Here is a 19,488-nt window from a genome sequence, read left to right on the forward strand (position 1 = left end):
ATACATAGGAGCTCAAGTCTGCATGTATAATGTCAAGCAAAAAAGTTTTGGGTGTCAATCATGAATTTAAGTGTTGTAGACAACCCAGTCAGGTGACATCGTGTGAGTGTCGAAGTGCATTATTTAGGCCTACTTGCACTATATATGTACAAAGACTCGCATTCGTTTAATCGACTCATGGATCGAACGCATATGAACTCCAAGGAGTAACTGCACTAAATTGTATGTATTCTGATTTCGGTATGGGTTTGTAAACAACAGCTAGATGAAGACGCAATGGAATAGTTGTGGGTTGATTAAAAAATTCGTCCAAATATAAATCAGGAGTTAACATCTTTATACTTTGTACATAAGGACAACTTTATTATGTTTTCGTTTTAATACATGTAAGGGACAGACTAGCCTAACTGTAGACGTGTAGGACTAACGCTTACAACACCATTTCCGCTATCTAACTTGATTTTCGCAACATGTCAACATGTCATCAGTTAGGATAACGGAAACAGTGCTATATCGTTTAGTCCTACACATTTCTACAGGTAGGATGTGGACAGACAGTCTAACTGTAGTTAAATATATCTTCCCTGTATGTCCCTTTTGTCGGTGCCAAGAATAATTCTTAAGAACTCTATTGTGAAAAATCTACGATCTATCTCAATACAGCAGAAGAAACTAAGCTGTGCAGAATTGACGGTCACACACGGATACAATTGTTGCGTGTGACGTCTCTCTCTTGCAGAGTGTTTATAGACATTGTAATATACAATGGTTGCGTGTGTTTCTCTCTTGCAGAGTGGATTTATATACATTGTAACACAGTGGTTGCGTGTCTTTGTCTCTTGCAGAGGGAGATTTACTAGTACATGTATATACATTGTAATACAGTTGTTGTCCGTGTCTGTCACATGTAGTCAAGACTGTGACAGCTCAAATCGTGCATGGTATATTCCAAACACAGTGTGCAATCATGATGTGATGCATGTTTAATTTGTTTTTGTTTTGTCTTTCAAAATTCTGAATGCGTAGTACCTCCATGTTAACGGTGTCCTTGTTAATGAAATCACCCTCTGCAAGAGACAGCAACTGTTACCGCAATGTACATAAATAACCCTCTGCAAGAAAAAGACATATTCAACAATAGTATCCGTACGTTCTAACATGCCCGCCACTATGTGTCCATAATATTTTCTGGCAACAGTTGTAAAAGTATCTCGCTATAAGTTAACAAGAAATATCCAAATTGCACTTGTTGAAGTTGAAGATACCTACCCTAGGTTGTATTTGCATTGCCAATAACGTGTGTCACAATAATCAAGGGGGAGGGGTAAAACATAACTGTTAATAAGTTAATAAACAATCCTTCGTATTTATAATTTCCGCTAAAGTGTCAGAAATTTTAACTATTTATTTCGATGTGTTGTTGTTATGGAAGATTGGCATCTATAGTGACCCTTTCTATTTTGTTTTTCAACTTGTATTTTTAATTTGTATTTCCATTTAGACATGACACGATGTTAACTATCCGAACACTGTCTTGGAATTGATCTAATACTTCGTAAGCCTAAAACTGTGTTTTAAAGCTTAGCCTATTAGATTTAGCATACTCTCCGTCAAGTCATTTGTTAACTTAGAATGTATATTCGTAATATTTTCTTCGAAGAGTCGAGGTGTTATCTGCACATATATTGATAAGACTTATGGGTCAATAGTAATTTTGTCGGGCATGAAGTCACTGAGGTCGAGAAAGTGAAAAGTGTCGACTCCTCCCTAATGTCGAAGCAAGCTTATGAACGTGTCGTTTAGGGAGCCTTCAGTAATTACAAGGGGGGGATTAGCTGGGTGTCACTTTTAACAAATCGGTCATCGGGGAGGGCCGTATTCTATATATCATAAATTAGGGGGTGGTCACATTTTATATTGACTCATGTTTTGCAATTATTTTGTGATTTTGACATGATCCCACCCACTGCCACCAGTTCCAAATCCTACTGCTACCACATCCCACCACTGCCACCATTGTACTGTAATATAACACATCAGTGAAATGCAACCCTCAGTTGTGGTGTGACAAGAGGAGCGGGCCTCACGGTACGTAGTAAAGGGGGAATAGCGTGGCAAGATATTTGGCATAATGTGGTGGAGTGGAGATGTTGACCTCGGTCCCGAGGTTATTAGCAAGCTGAGCACTCATCTAATATTTGGGAGCTAAGCCAATAGATCCACACACAGGCATAAACATACTCACCGTGGTAATAGTATGAAAACAATGGCCTTTTAAAAACTATCAATGGAGGGTCATATTTTAGAGAAAGGAAACTGAGGGAGGACCAGTAGTACCCGACACAATCTCATTAATCTGCGCGCCGGTGCCTTCAAACTAACGACCGAAATCTGTATCCGAACCATTTCCAGTGGTGGAGAGCGGAGAATACGTTCTCAAACGGCTTTCCATGTGCGTGCGTGGTAGCCTCCTAGCTATTATCCAAGTAAATGTGCGTGGGCCATGGACGACTCGTCCATCCATCCATCCATCCATCCATCCATCCATCCACCTACCAACCTATCTATCCACCCACCATACATCTTTTCTCTGGAGATGTATAATGTATCTTAGTCTTTCATGGGTAAATTATGAGATGAAATTCTGAGATCAGTGATGTTAGTTGTGTGATTATCATATTTAAATTAGGTTCGAAATCATATACATGGTGTTATGTTAGTAACCTATTATGTTTAAAAAAAAGAATTGGTCGCTAAATTTTGTGATAATAAATATAGTTGTGTTTCATTTTTCAAATGCTAGAACATCCACATTTGAATCATCAACCTCAGTTACATTTTATAATTTAGTAATTTCGTGATTTTGAAGAAAAGTATGTTGTACTAGGTGACTATACACACTTGGTTTTTTTAATGGCTACCTGTCAAGGATAGAACCATATTTAAACTTTTATTTATCACCTACAAATCTCTGAATGGACTATCACCAGGACACTCCGATCAACTGCCAAATGTTTATGGTCACGAAACCAAGTACAACAAACGTACTGTTGTCGTCTGGCGGGCGTGCATTCTCATAATCACGTGCTGTACTATACCCCGTCTATGGAATGAACTGCCATTGGAAATACAACAAAAATCAACAGTTAAAGGCGTATCTAGAGCATTCTAACTGTCCAACGCCCCTGAACTCTACATCGTTGTGGAAACTGACGCTTTATAAATTCACTGATTGATTGGTTGATCAATTCTTTTCAAAAACTTTAATTAACATTTGGTCGCAGATAATTATACTAATTTTTAATAGGGTAACTATCCAGTAGTGCTTTCACTGCTATTTTATGAACAAGAGTGTGCGTCCCAGTCAACCCAGCTGTGAAATTAGGGACCTCGTATGATAGCGATTGCGATGTGGATAGTATACTCCCCAGGGAGTTGAAGAAGTATAATTGTGGTTGTGCTTCTATAGGTCCGTTCCAGTGGGAAAGCGCTATATAAAAATAATAACATTATTATTATTATTGACAATGTATACATGCATGTTTCTATTTATCAACCTAAGAAATGTTTTCGTTCGAAATGAACTACCTCCGTCGGCCAATACACATGTTTATATACATGTATATACACACTTTTTTTCCAACTTGACGGAAGAAAAAGAGGCTGTTGAACCAGAAATGAAATGTACACTTCTTGGATGTCGTCAGACAAGGTTTCACTTTAATACAAATATGTTAATGACCTGTGACGTCATTACATGCGAAATAACAAATTATGTATTCATGTCATGTGACATCGCAAAATACAACTGAGCTAGTATTAGGCTACTATGAAATCAACTACTGTTTTATTTATAAATTGAATTGTTTATTCCTTATTGGAAATCCACTAGACAACACAAGTGTATCATTCTCCAATGCAAATAAATTGTATTAAAAAAGTTTTCCGTTCAACAAACAAACAAACAAACAAACAAACAAATACACAAACAAACAAACAAACAAACACAAACTTACTGTACTCGTTGGTCATGAAGAAGTACATTAAATTAACCTTTATTCTAGTTTTCCTAGCCTTAGAAAACAGCACTCAAGCGTTTCCCCAACGAATTCCGAATTCTACATTGCTAGCCGGAAAAAAAAGAAACCCTGAAAATGAACGCACGTTTTGACCAAAACAAACGTTGCTGTTTTGTAAAATGATAAAAAAGAGTAACAATAAACCTGCAAGTTTTATCACCGTTTATTTTGAATATTAAAAAAGGCAAATAAATCATAGTACATTGCACGCCACCATCGGGAAAATGGGATAAAATCGAGTGTGAATTTGTGAGCGACATCTACATTATGCAGAGGGAAGGACTCCTAAATGGAACAGCCTGGAATCGTGAACTTGTGGTCACCTGCGTTCAAAGATGGCGGCTGTTTGAGTGTTTGGCTTGGAATATGCTATTACAGTAAGGTAAATACCCTTTCATTTGATGCACATAAAAACTCGTAGCTCGTATTTTGTGCTTCTAAACCTGTATTCTGTTCATGATCTCTTGGAACAGTAAAACTGTCCATTCTGTGTGGCGATTTCATTGGCAAATGTTGTCGTGTCTCAATGTTGTCTACACCGTGGCCGTTTGAATGGGTTCTCTCATCAGAAAGAGTACGAGTCGCCGGGAAAACAAACCGTAGGAATTGTGACTGATTGAATGGAATACAGTGTATAAAATGACCTTATCTACTTAATTCGTATAGTTTCTGGAGGAATACTAAGTGTTTTGGTTTATTTGATTGATTTCCCAGTCTGAACAGTAATGAATGCGTTAGTGGTAAGGACGCCGCTTGCCATGCCATGTTACCGTAATATAGGCAATGTCTGTCTATACACACGTTACATAAATTAGCATACATGTAAAGTCCCTGGGCTTCGGTACGAATGTCTGCACACACAACGGTCCAGTATATACTGCGTCCACGTTGCATCGGAAATCCGCGCTGTTCAGTTTTAGCACGTTTTCTTCGTCATTATCGAAATACCTTGTGTATAATTTCATCTAGTTGGTGAGCACCAGATTGTGTGTGAAATCCAACACACGCAGCCTCGTAAGAGATGCCAGTTTGATGGTGACCTGAAGTCTGTTGATCGAACACATGCCGTTGTAATCACATATTAAACATAAGTATATCGACCAACACGACTTCGCCATGCGTCGCCGTTCGTCCAAGACGTATGACGTGGTTCTGGAAAAGTCTACACTTTAATACCCGTGCTTGTATATTGTACGTTAACTGCATGCCCCTTTATAGTTGAATGATTGTCTAAATTTATGACGATTGTGAAATTTGCATAAATTGAAAGGCTAGAATTTTTCGTTCTCACTCTGTATGCTGTTTGCACGCAGAAACATGATTGGAAATCCAGCGACCCTATTGGTTAATGTATAGGCGTGGGGTCACACCAGGTCAGTTTATGATTTACAAACGTCTCCATGCATTTCGCTGTGACCGTATTTAGCTCTAATTTTGCTACACTTAGTTCGAATATTGGACGCTATCAGTTCTAATAATGAGTGGCCGTTCGCGGAGAAGGCAGTCACAGGGCTCCCGTAAAAGACCCAGACAAGGTCGTGGCGGTCTCGGGACAAGACTTCTGATGCCATACATACCGGTAAGAAAGTAGAATATATTGTGTTTGCATATGAGGAAGTCTACCGTTACAGGTGGGTCGAACCCCGGACTCGACTGTTGTCAGTTGTCGTTCGATGGAGGAATATAGGACACCGGCTTCAAAGATCCATCCACGTTTCTGCTTATGTTGTTAGATCACACCCTGTCAGCCTTGTTTGTTGTGTATGAACAATAAACCGTCACTGTGCAGTCGTCAAGAGTTTTCTCCTCAGCCATTGTACCAGTTTGTAACATGCATCGAACAAGTTCTTTTGCGAGGGAAAATATGTATAAAACATAATGTCACGTGCTTTCAGTTGTGTTGACATTAACAGTGTAATAAATCACATGGTTATAAAAACAGGTCATGATCTAATAAGTGGCGTCTATTTCACATGTTTAGGATGCTGCACCACACTGTAGCTTTTATTGCGTACTTTCATTTTTCTATGAAAGCGGCCATCTTGCTCCTGAGGGCCTGAGTGTATTCTAGAATACCATATTGTGTACAGGCTACAGTGTGTGTGAAATCTGGACCACTTATTGCGCTAGACTGTCTAATTACAGTTAGAAACCAAGGTGGCTTGATTATCTAATTATCCCCCAAAAGAGAGGCCATTAATATTGTATGAATTTTGTAATTCAATATTTCGCTATTATCATAAGAAACATTTTTTAATGTGTATTGCAGTGTAATATATAATATGATGTACAAAAGAGGGCTTTCATTCATTGAAAGCGCAGTTAGTAGGTCATATATGTGTGTGTCTGTTGTTTTCATATTAAAGACAATTAGAAAGCCATTCAGAGAGGTGCTTTAGGCTCGCTCCATTGTTGATGTGTGAGAAAGAAATAAAGCTAGATCACTGAGTCTTTGACGTTTGTGGTGTCAAAAAAGAAGCAGGATTAACACCAAGGAATGAAAATACACTAAAGATTGTCCTAGTTTTTGTATTCAGCTAGTAAATTGTTTGAAAATTAAAAAAAAAGGCAGTTGATGTAGATGTCTATTGTCTCTTGTCCCCGGCACTTTAAAAGGGAAGACATTGTGTTTTCTCACTGAACCACATTGTTCGCTGTATTTGTCACAAAAGATAAGATTATTAGTAATACCAAATGAATGAATACTAACTCTCAGTCTGTACAGGTTATTGTGTACATACAACCAGTGACAGGCTAGCATGAACAAGTGGAACTTGTTTAAATGGGGGAAAGTAAACAAATGAAATGGATTTATGAACACTTGGCACAGTGCATTGTGGGAACTTAAGGACCTTATTACAACTCTGTGGTTTGATAGATAGGCCTTTGTACAGTGTACATGAAATGCCAGTGGAACTTTAAATTCGTTTGTGAATGTGCGTGTATTATGTAAAAAGGTCTTATGAAAGTGTTCTTATCAAACCATGAAATGTAATACATGTGTCGTAGTTTCCAATTCATTTGTTTACTTTCACATTTTCTAACAAGTTCCACTTCTTCATGCTAATCTGTTGATGGTTGTATGAATACTAGTTCTGTTGGGGATAGTGGTGCCGTTGGTTTATCATTATCATCCATATTTCTTCTGTTTATCTTGTGAAATATGTTGTACAGATTTCATGGATTATGTCTCATTGAAAGATCAATATAAAAAAATCACCACCAACCATACATCACATCTGATTCATGACCACAGAACAATAGGTGACACTAATGCTAGGTACACAAACAAGTATTTTACCTTGTGCTAGGGGGTTAGGTAGAGAACATAACATTATAGGCATTGTGGGTATAAAGTGGATAACTTGTGTAATATTTGCTGATTGTTAGGTACATTAAAAATATTTACTGTGTGCTAGGGGGTCATATGGAAGTATTATAGGCATCATGTATAAGATGGTCACAACTTGTGTTTGTTATTGTTAGTGAATTGCTAGCTATCTTATCAAAATGTTTTGTTCCAACTAACTTTTCTCTTTGTATTAATTGAAATTGTGTTTCATTTTCTGTTAATGTTTTTTTCTACACATTATGAAATAGCTCTGTATAAAAATCAGAAAATTTATTGCCCTACAATATTATATTCATTTTCATAAAATTGGTATCTTTTAAATGAAAAGGGAAAAGTACATTGGCAGTCAAGGTTTACTGAGATAGAGACAAAAACTATTGTTGTAACAGTTTACATTTTGATATAAGTTATTGATTGGACGTTGGTTTAATTTTAGTATTTTGCTCACATTAGGGTGTCATTTCTAATGACTTCAGTGATTTTGTTGCAGTGTATGCTTTGGGGGCTTCCAATGTTTAATTTAACACCCTCTTGATCGCACCTGGTGATTGTATCTGCACAAAAGAGGCACTGCTATCCGCTTGTGCAATCTACCACATCAAACAACAACAGTTTTAGTTTGTGTCTATCTTAGTAAGCCGATACCTTGATTGCCACTGTGGTAACCGAGATAGGGAGCAGTGATGATATATTCAGGGTAGCCTTAGGGCACATGATTCTGTATATCAAGAATACATTTGCATGTAAATGTAGACTCCGAGGCTGGAAAAACCCCACAATTGTATTACATCACTTTTGTAGAATTTTTTATGTGAACTTACTGATAAGGTACTTACAGCTGGTGTCACATGATCTTTGCAATGTGATGACTTTGTTGAAGAAATGAGCAGTGTGCCCTCTAAGCCAATTTGATGCACCACTGAAGCACACAATTTCTAATGACGTACCAAAATTTGGTGTTCCCCTATCTCTTACTACATGTGTGTGGTGACTCACAAGAAGTGCCAGTTTTTCTCTTTTTGACTCACAACAATAAAATTTGGCTATCATTAGAGGGCACACTGGAAATGAGAATTTCTCCCTTAACAACGACAATATTTCACATTACTGATACAAGAAAGTATCTTGTAGCTTTCTGCCTTTCATTGTGTAACGAACGTTAGACATCAAACAAGTTGTGGACTGATAACCTTTGATCAAGCCAACATCAAAGTTGTCATGTGTATCAATGTTATGTGGTGATTTCTGATGTTTGACCTGTTACATGATTCATGATGAAATGGTCAAATCATTTATCAAATTTGACCAGTCAAATGAGAACAGCTGTCACCAGAAGTAAAAATAACACAAAATCTCCTATCTAGCTTTTTGAACATACAATGTAGTCCATCTATCAGTATTGTTTAAAATTAGAACTTTTCTAGAAAGTAAGTAGGACAGATTTTGATCCAATCAGATTCTGTAGCGCATTTACTGCATTATCCATGTGGATTATTGTGAAGACCCAGCTATTGCATCAAGAATTACTCTTCAAAAACAAGAAAAAGAAAGAGAATCACATTCTGGGTGTACTTAGTTTTCCCTGTTTAAATTAAGCCCCATTTTCTTCACTATATACAATGTACAATGTATGTGTGAAAAGAATATGGGGAGAGTACTAGTAGCTGATCATGTGCAAAGAATGTGAGACCTTGGCTATATTGATCTGTAATAGTGAATGTACATGTACTGGTAATACTAAGAAATCAAGCTATGAGCAAATTAAGATAAACAAAAACTAAAACTGTTATGTGAACACATAAAGCATTTAATGAATTTTGATGTACATGTAATTAAACTCATGGTAGGGTGACATTCAATGATTGCTGATACAGTGATAGCAAGTGTTCCTCAAGTGACAGCACAGTCATCCTTACTCAGTCTTTACACTGTTGTGATTACATTGATGTATCCACATAACCAAGGCTTTGCCATCACCCACTTGTGTTATCTACCATGACGTGTAGCAACTTTTTAGTTTGTGTATATCTTAGGTTGCTGGTAGGTTCATTTCCATAGTAATTATATTTACTACGTTCAGTCCAGCTACAATGAACCACTATTCATGTAAGAGACATGGACTTGAGATATATAAATAAGTGAGAATTATAAATAAGTGAGAATTTTATCAGGTTGTTGGTGATTGAGTGGTTAAGCCACTTAACACTGTGGTTAGGCTACAAGCCCTAGGCTGGGTTTGATTAAAATTACCACGCTGTAAGTAAGAAGAGTGTTATTCAGTTTGATTGTACCGAACAAGGCACGTTTTCCTGGGTACTCCAGTTTCCTACTGAACTGAAGCAATGAGGAGCTGCCCTCACTGGACTTCTTGAGAGACAGAACATTGATATGCTTAAAGAACTATCCAGTAAATAATAAAGATTATTACATGTAGATACAACTGCTGTTTTAGAAGGCAAGCATTTATACTAATCAGATACAAGAAATTAGTAAGGGAGGAAAATGTAATGTTGAGTGGTAGATTGGGAAGGGAACACCTGTTAATAACATGCAGTCAATATTAAAAGATCAAAATATGCCTGGGGTTTTAGGGATAATTTAACAAAACTGTCCATGTTCTGTTAAAAACATCCACTACAACACCTTGTAGATCAAAATGAGCAGTTGTCTCTTTGCCCAGTGCAAACACAGTTATTATTGAATTTGTTTTAGGTAATATCTTGATCTGGGAGCGGTTCCCTACAAGATAGCCCAGACAGATGGCCAAACAAAATAGTGGGTGCACAGGAGTTGTAGCCATTTCAACAAAAAATGTACAGGACGGTGTGCTTCACAAAAGATTCTTGACATGTTAAGGGAGTCACCAGAGAGTCTGGACAGGAGTCATCATAAGAAAGTCTGTCCAGAAAATAGTCTGGAAATGGTCCTGACAAGAGAGTCTGGACAAGGGTTGGGGATCCACACAAGATAGTCTAGACAGGGTTCCAGATGACATAGTTTGTACATGGATCAGGGATCTACACAAGAGAGACTGGACAGGGGTCCCCCAAAAGAGGGTTTGGAGGAGGATGGGGATCCACACACAAGAGTCGGGACAGGGTTCCCACATGAGAGTGTGAGTAGTGATCAAGGATCCCAGAGATAGTTTTGAAAGATACATGTAGTCTGGACAGGGGGTCACCACAAGAGAGTCTGGACAGAAGTCATCACAAGAGAGTCTGGACAGGAGTCACCACCAGAGAGTCTGGACAGGAGTCACCACCAGAGAGTCTGGACAGGAGTCACCACCAGAGAGTCTGGACAGGAGTCACCACCAGAGAGTCTGGACAGGAGTCACCACCAGAGAGTCTGAACAGGGTTAACCGTTGAACGGTTCCAATAAGTAAAATTCCAAACAAGTCCATACTGGGTCAGAAAATCTGTTGTGACCAGGAAATGGAGTCACAAATTTTCATCATATGAACAGACTTCCAATAGTGACAAACGAGAGCCATTTACATTGAGTGCTCTGATGGGCAAATTTTATGACTCTTACTTTGAAACATCGATCACAAATTAAAACAGCAATTGGTTCAGTGTCAATTTACAGCTGTTAGCTTATTGATCATCAAGTCAGTCCTCGACAGGGAAAAATTTCACAGCAGTTCTGAGAGTATGTTTGACATTTTTTGTTGGATGTACTAGTCTTGATGTTACATTTAGTAGTGTTGCTGTAGGGTTCGTGAATCCAGCTAGTGTTACTGTATGTCAAACCAGCCTTCCCCCACATAATTAAAGAGAAATGGCTGTTAGTGTCCACACTTCTGTAAAATGCCTATACCGATGTGAACTTCCCATCAACTGAGAAAATGTCTCTGTTATCCATGTGGTGTTTTATACTACAAAATTATACTGCATCCTTAAATTGAAATACCCAAAGGATTATATGACAAACTCACTGAGTGACTGCTAAGATATGACTTTCCAATTAAATACTGATATATGCCTGCTGTAAAATATGTATAAGTTTTACAGGAAGTAGTCCACTCTTCTGATTAGTTGAGACTTCTTTATTAATCGGTTGATTACTCTGTGTACACAGGCATGATGATGTTGCTATGTAAACAATAATTTGTGTAAAACTGTATAGGGTTTGATTACTGGCAGTCAATTACATATCACTTGAGTATACAACATAAATAAGCCAAAAGCGAGAATAACTTAGAGTAATGAAAAATACATGTATGTTCCACTTACAGCCTAAAAATAGGTACAAGCCGATCAGATTGTGCTGAAATTTAGTGGGGATGTATTATCTGGGGATGTGGAGATGAAAAATTATTCACACAACATGGCGATCCCATCACTGGTGATATACTAGTATAAATTAGGTCTAAAAATGTCATTTTGGTCAAAATCTTATATCTTGAAAACTACCTGGTGAATGGGGATGAAATTTGGTGGGGTGATTCTGAAGGGTAGGGTGGTATTCAGTTATGGTGTAAATAACAAAAATGTTTTCAATATTAGACCAAACAGTAGAACCACATCATGAATATGAGAAGCACTTAAGGTATAAAGAGTTGGGTCTGCTATTTTTACTATATAAAGGGAGTTATCTAAAATCTAGATGTAGTTTGGAAGAAGTCATATTTTCCTCATAAAATGCATACAATTTCATATTCAATAATATTTTACTGAAATACATGTTGTATGAATGACATCAGACTTAGTGCTCTTAACGTAGAGACGTGGTATGTTTGTGCCCGAGGCAAATCTTTCTGGTTGTACTTCTAGGTAACATTAGTAATGGACTGTGCAACTTAGTATAAAAGAACGCAGAGAAAATAATGATGGCTGATTTTGTCATCTTTGAATTTAATTTAATTAGTGATAGAGATCATGGCTACCATAAACAATTTGTAACTCTTTTAACTTTTCAACAGAGTCAACTTTATGTGGCGGTGAGTATTTATTTATTAGTACCATCTAGTAATGTTATTGAGGAAATAAATTTCTATTCACTTGTCACATGCTGTGTGTATATGCTTGAAGAATAATTTAACTGTGATTTGTATGTATACCTTGTAGCAGAATGTTGTGTTTAGTATTACAGCTAAAATGATGTAGGCTTGGTATTTCACTGATGTAACATGGCATTTACAGATAAAGTGATGTGGGCTTGGTGTTTCACTGATGTAACATGGCATTTACAGCTAAAGTGATGTGGGCTTGGTGTTTCACCGATGTAACATGGCATTTACAGCTAAAATGATGTGGGCTTGGTGTTTCACTGATGTAACATGGCATTTACAGCTAAAATGATGTAGGTTTGCTGTTTCACAGATGTAACATGACATTTATGATTTAATACACACCTGCTGATGCAAAAGAAACAATAACATAGGTACCCTGCACAGTGAGGATGTAGAAGTAGTCATGGTGAAATATTGAAGCCTTAAAATCATCAAGTCCATGTGTATAATGTTTTCATTAGAAGCCTGTTTTTACTGCAACATGAAAGAATAGCAATGCTTACCACTGTTCAATGTGATTGGGCAAAGGCTCTTGTTGTGTTTATTGTATCTATGTTATTGTTAGTTTAGAGTTGAAATATGTCTAGCTCTGTGTCAAAAAACGTAACATCTCATGAGTGAAACACCAAGCCTACATCATTTTAGCTGTATCATTAGTAGTAGTAGTAGTACTATAGTATGGACTAACTTGTTGGTTTGCGTGAGTACATGTGTATGAACAACATCAGGTTAGGAAATACTAGACCAGTGTGCCATCTAGTGATAGCCAAATTTTGTGAGTCTGAATGATAACAACTGGTAATTCTTGTGAGTCACAGTATACTATATACAAATGTAAGAGATTGGAAAACAAATTTTGGTAGTCTGGATGCCAACATGGTCTCTTAAAGTTTCGATGAAAGTTAGCACTAGACTAAGGTTTTGGTATGTCACTAGAAATTGTATACTTCAGTAGTGCATCAAATTGGCTTAGTTGACACTGTTCTGGATTTGAGTACCTTGTTATTTGATAGGGATAATACAGTGTACCTGGGTTGTCCTGTTGGATGTGACAGTGCGAAGTGGGTGAAAAAAAGTTACATTTCATGGATCAATTTCTGATATTGTGCATGAACTATGCAATTATGTGAAAAGTTTCAAGTTATCCCAACCTGGAATTTATCTATTTTGTTACAGTTAAAATGCTAATGTGCCATTGGCATAATGATCTTTTTATGCATTTCTCAGGGCAACGTAAATTATTATGTAATTATATTATGCAACCCAAAGTTTATGCTTCAACAATGCACTGAAGGAAAATTTCTTGTTTTCAGTATCGAGGGAGTGAATGTTTTTTTTTTCCAAAGTGGACCCAGTACTTTTAATGTGTATATTATAACTGCACTATATTTAAAAAACACACTTCCCCTTTACTTGTCACATAAATGCTCACCCAGTCCTTAGAACTGAAAAACGTTTTTATTGTGACAATACAAAAATATAATTCTATGAAAATTGTGGTGTTTTGCAATTCTCGAAATAAAAATATTGATGTAGTAAAACTCTCTATTGATAAATTCAGTCAATTAGAATCGATTAATTTACAGTTTTCATGATGGTTAGGGGTCAACGATTGATAAGAGAGTGATGTGAAATCCATTGATGCCCAGAATGATTAGTGAACCAGTTCATGTGTAACAAACACTCCATTTCCTCACTCCCAGGATAGTTAGCTATTAATTATGCATCTAGAATTAAAAGACTTGAATATTTTATTGCGTGTACATTTAATTACAATTTTCTATTGTGAAAATCAAGACATAAATACTAGTATCAGAGTGCCAAACTTAAAAAAAAAAATTTGCATGCGTGTTAGAAATGCAAACATAGAATTTCAAAAAATTAAGAATTTAAAGATATTGATGGATCTTGCAAACTCAAAAGTAGTGAGAATAATGGCTCCTCTGAAATTCTGTTTTAAGGTGGTTGAAAAAAAAAATTGTTTTCATGTAAAAATACATGTGTTAGACGCTATCAATGCTTGTAAGTTTTAGAAAGCATTTACTAATTATATATATATATATATATATATATATATATATATATATATATATATATATATATATATATATATATATATATATATATATATATATACACACACATTGTATATATGTTTTTTAGTGAAAGACATGGTATATGTAAGATAAAATCAATTCACGTAATACATATGTGTACATGTAGCTGTAAAAGACAAATCAGTAAGCAGTCATGGTCCCAGCATGACACTTTAATATTACACTAGACTATGAAACATCTTTGTTCACAACGTTTGACAGAACCCCTTGATGTGTGAGTGCAAGTCTGGTGTACTCTGGGTATTTGCCCCAGTACTTGCTGTGGCAGTACTATCATGAGCGTAATGAATGAAAGTGCAGCAGAAAACACTGCAAGCATGAGTGCAAAAAACCCAGAGTGACCCACACTGGAACTCACATGGCATGAGGTTCTGTTATTATTTCAAATGTTTATCTGAAACTCTAACTTTCCGTAAAATGACACTGTGTGATGACACGCTTTTGCATACAATGAATGATTGTGCCCTCATTGCATGCAATAATGCTTTCGATATTGCACTGCAGTGCAAATACCACTAATATGTGCATACATTGGTACAAGTAATCTTTAGTGGTATGTAATAATTCCTACTCCTCTGCTACAATACATCAAGTTTACTCTGTATATAATCTACTAGACACAGATATTGACATTAAAACATCCCAATACAAAGTGCTCTGATTCTGGAGTAGTAATTTTCGAACTTAGGTCTTCCAAAACATACAACACATACTTCATGTTAAGTTTACTTTGTGTAAATCTAGGTAGACACAGATATTGATAACTTAACACCAGTTGTAATTCAACACATATCCATTCTAGTAATAATAGTAATAAAAACCATGATATCAAGTTATACATGTTATTTACATTTGGATACAGTGTGTCAAATTACATACAGCGAACTTCACAATACCATGCAGCTTCTCAGCCATGCAGAAACTGGACATGCTACACATTAAGATAGCAAGATTGAATGAGTACAGTTTCTTGCTACATTTTGTCTAAAGTGGAATGAACTACACATGTATGTAAACAATACAGACATCAAATGAATACTGCAAAAATCCTGCATCGAGTGTTTGATACTAAGAAAAACATTGGTGCCCAAATGTCTGCTAAATAGTGTATAATATTTAATTAGATTAAATGTAGCAAAAAATGCGATCTTGCTATTGAAGTGTGGCATATCATGTAGTTTCTTGTTGGTTTCTGCATGGTGGTTGTATCAAATTGAAAAGCTGCACAGTATGGTGAAATTCACTGTATGTGAGTACTGCAGTGTTACTGTTATGGTAGCACCAATCATATATATTATTTGGGGAAGGGAGTACAACAAAAATATATGTTGCAAAACCAACTCATGAGACTGAGTAATACACATGTACATATACCGGTAGAAGTAATGCAATTAATTGATGTTATTCCCTTTCTCCGTTTAGCCAATGGAAATATGAGTGACCTAAGGGGCTCATGTCACTGAGTTGCTAGAGAGATGAGTAGTGACAAACCCTTAGGTTACAAGTATTTTTCGATTGAATGGCAAAAATTAGTGGGAATGATATTATTATATTTCAATCCTCAAGCATAATTTATGAAAAAGCAGGACAAATATATAACAATCCTCAAGCATAATTTTTGAAAAAACAGGAACGTTTTGACTTATATTTCAGTCACCACAAAACCATTGTTTGTCATGATGTAGAACGACCGGGGTATGATATAATCCATATTTTCTGTTCAAAGACATTGACTTGGCTTGTGCATGTTATAATACTGTATACATTGCACCGCACAGAAAACAAATTCATAAGCATTCAAAGACAAAATACAGGATTTCTACCCTGGTCATGCTACATCACACCAATGTGTGTCTATGTCAATTGTTCTTGGGTAATCAAAATATGAGTCATAATGGCCGTTATTTTCCCTGTTTTCTCTTTAACTGGTGCAAGTGTAATTATACTGTTCTCTGATATTTTCTTCATTCAAGTGGAAAATACTAAACGACTGAAGGGTTGTCATTTCTCGTCTCACGACTCCTTCTGACAAGACCCCTAGGTCGCTAATATTTTATTAACTTGTCTGAACAAACAAACAAAAAGAGTGAGGAATAATTTCTAATTATATTAAAAGCTGCTCTGGCTCTGCAACTGGAATGTTTTCTCAAAACTGATTTGTTCGATATAATGATGTACTCTGATAATATTGTATACCCTGAACAGTATTGAATCACATGTGGGTAGAAAAATATGTTTGTGGTACCTGCTCACATAATAATGGTGCTATATAAAAACAAATCAATTAGATATTTCAGTCCACACCCTGAAATAAGCATTTCTGTATTACTTGTGGATAAAATTGATGTCTAATTATCATGTGCAATGCCAATCTGATTAAAATCCGATATGGTGAAAGCGGCTAGATGTCCTTATTTACCTCTATTCATTGTGTTGTGATGTTTGTTTTGTTCGGAGTGATCGCCGCCTTCCCGCCTTTTTGGGAAGGCGGCGATCACTCCGAACAACACAAACGTCACAACACGATGAATAGAGGTAAATAAGGACATCTAGCCGCTTTCACCATATCGGATTTTAATCAGATTGGTGCAATGCCTAATTAACAATGTTTAACAATTATCAATGAATATATTGTTGGTCGAATAAATAACGCTCAAGTTACAAGTAGTTCAGTTTTTAAAAATGTCCACAGTTCATTTTAACAGAAATACTGTTTCCATGGTGACAAACATTTAATGGTTTAGGGCCTGTTTACATGATGTCGTTTTCAAATGTATACGCAACTACAAATGTATTTTGTTGCGTATGCACCTAACGTGTAAATGGTCAAAAACACACATCGGCTTATTGTGTAAACACATGAAAATGCATTGAAATGACAACGATATTAGCATTTTATTTCAAAATATAGTGTATATTGTAGTTTATTTTATTTTTAAAGGCCTTCATTTAAACCTAGCCGTAGAAAGCATACAATGTATATATAAGACTATAGTGTGTAGTGTTATTTACTGAGTGAGAGTAACGACCACATCAACAAGTAAACAGGGTATGATCAATAACACACAGGAAACTGTCACTGACAACTCTGCTCTATATATAGGTTGTTTATGTATTTTGGAGGGAAAGGATGGAGATATAATCATAAATTAGGTATTGATTGCATAAGGTACACTTTTAAATGATGTAATGGTGATATGATATGAGTCCAGTTAATACAATAAATTCTCGGTGCCTGTAATAGCATTTCTGTTCATGCTAGAGGGACAAAATAGAACAAGAAGGTTGACTTTAATATTCTCACACGCATCAATTATAATGCATGTGTAGCAGTCGGGAGCAGAAGTCAATATGTTGATGAAGAAATTGAATGTTCATAACTTTCACAATGTGCCTAGGTAATACAATTGTTTTTCAGGTAGCAAGAATTATGACCCATAAATTGTGATTTTGTCATAAGCAGTCCAACAGTTTGAACTAGTATTTGTACATGTTACTAGACATACATTTGTATAGTTTAATAGTAGGCGTGTTTAGTAGGCATAGATGTAGCGTTATTGCAGCAACATCGTCTGTGTTTATTGCCCACGGCAACTGTTTCAATTTTAAGTTGATATGGGAATACATTTGACTACTGGAAAACAGCACAATACATGTAACTATGACCTCAACTGATGTCTGACCTGCTAATAAATTGCCAGTGTCATTTCCATGGCAACAAATAGGTTTGATGAAAAGATAAATATGTAAGCTTCATTTCCCCTTTCAGTATCATTTGTATTTTAGAAAAGTGAAAATCAGATATTTTGGGAAGAATTTAGATATGATATTTAGATATTTGGAACTGTACATGTATGTGTGTTGTGTAATATGTACACCAGGATTGATCGCTTGCTGTGTATTCTATGAACATAAAAATGTAGCTTAGAAATTGTTAAATTCCACGTTCTTGTGTCAGTGTTATCTTTGATATTAGGAGAGCTCTTTACAATGTATATCGGATCATTCTTGTGTTCAGACCTAGTTCTGCCACAGACCTGTTTTTCATCTTGATTTGAATCCTAATCCAAACTGAACCTTTAAAGTTTATCTAGTGGAAGAAGTTGACTAGTTTTATTGGTTTCAACACAGATAGAAAAGACAAAAACATGGAAAATATGTATGTTAACTAGATTTTGACGTCCCTTGTACATGTATTGTATTGATAATTTGTATACAAAAAAGTAACATATTTATGTAGAATGAAAATGCTAAAATTAGAAACATTTTTACTGCCAAATAGAAAAGATGTATTATGTGTACAATAAGACCAGATTTGTAGACTAAAATTAGAAACATTTTACTGCCGAATAGAAAAAATGTACATGTATTATGTGATACTCTACATTTGTGTATTCACATGAATTCCTGTATTCTCTCAATCCGATTATTGTGTTCTGTTATTTCGTTTATTAATCTCTCTATACGTGGGGAAATATCTAAGTTGTGAGTGCCGATATTTTTAAATAGATCTCAATAATGGAAACACATGCATCTTTTTGTATTTAATATTTAGTCATTTGCAAAACGTTCCACGTACAAAAAATGTAGGTAAAAATTTATGTTCCGAGTTCTGAATTACTACTAAAAAAATAAAATATGATTTCAGAGCAAGAAATCAACATGTTTTGATTTTATTCCCAAGTCATTTATATTATAATAGGAATGTGTATCAAAAGATAATTACAAGTGCTAGACTTGAGGAAGTATTCAAGCAGCATGATAACAGTTGATAAATGAAAACACAGCGCATAGAACTGGGCAGGAACAAGCACTGTAAAAAGCAATAAGTCATATTCCATGGCAATAATTGTATCTCACGCTAATTTGAATAGATCGATGTCAAAGGAAGCAGTCCTACTACATAGCTTAATATCAAGACTTGA

At 35.9% G+C, this 19,488-nt stretch overlaps 1 protein-coding gene across 1 annotated transcript in view; it reads left to right on the forward strand.

Moving 5' to 3' along the window:
• Positions 1–5,467: 5,467 nt before the first annotated feature.
• Positions 5,468–19,488, forward strand: part of LOC144453826 (poly [ADP-ribose] polymerase tankyrase-like) — a 79,774-nt gene continuing 65,753 nt past the window's right edge. The window contains exon 1 of the mRNA XM_078145193.1: positions 5,468–5,658. Coding sequence (XP_078001319.1) covers positions 5,557–5,658 — 102 coding nt within the window. The 5' untranslated portion in view covers positions 5,468–5,556. The remainder of the gene's footprint in view (positions 5,659–19,488) is intronic.

This window comes from Glandiceps talaboti, chromosome 2 (genome assembly GCF_964340395.1).
Source record: "Glandiceps talaboti chromosome 2, keGlaTala1.1, whole genome shotgun sequence".
NCBI classification, from domain to species: Eukaryota; Metazoa; Hemichordata; class Enteropneusta; family Spengelidae; genus Glandiceps; species Glandiceps talaboti.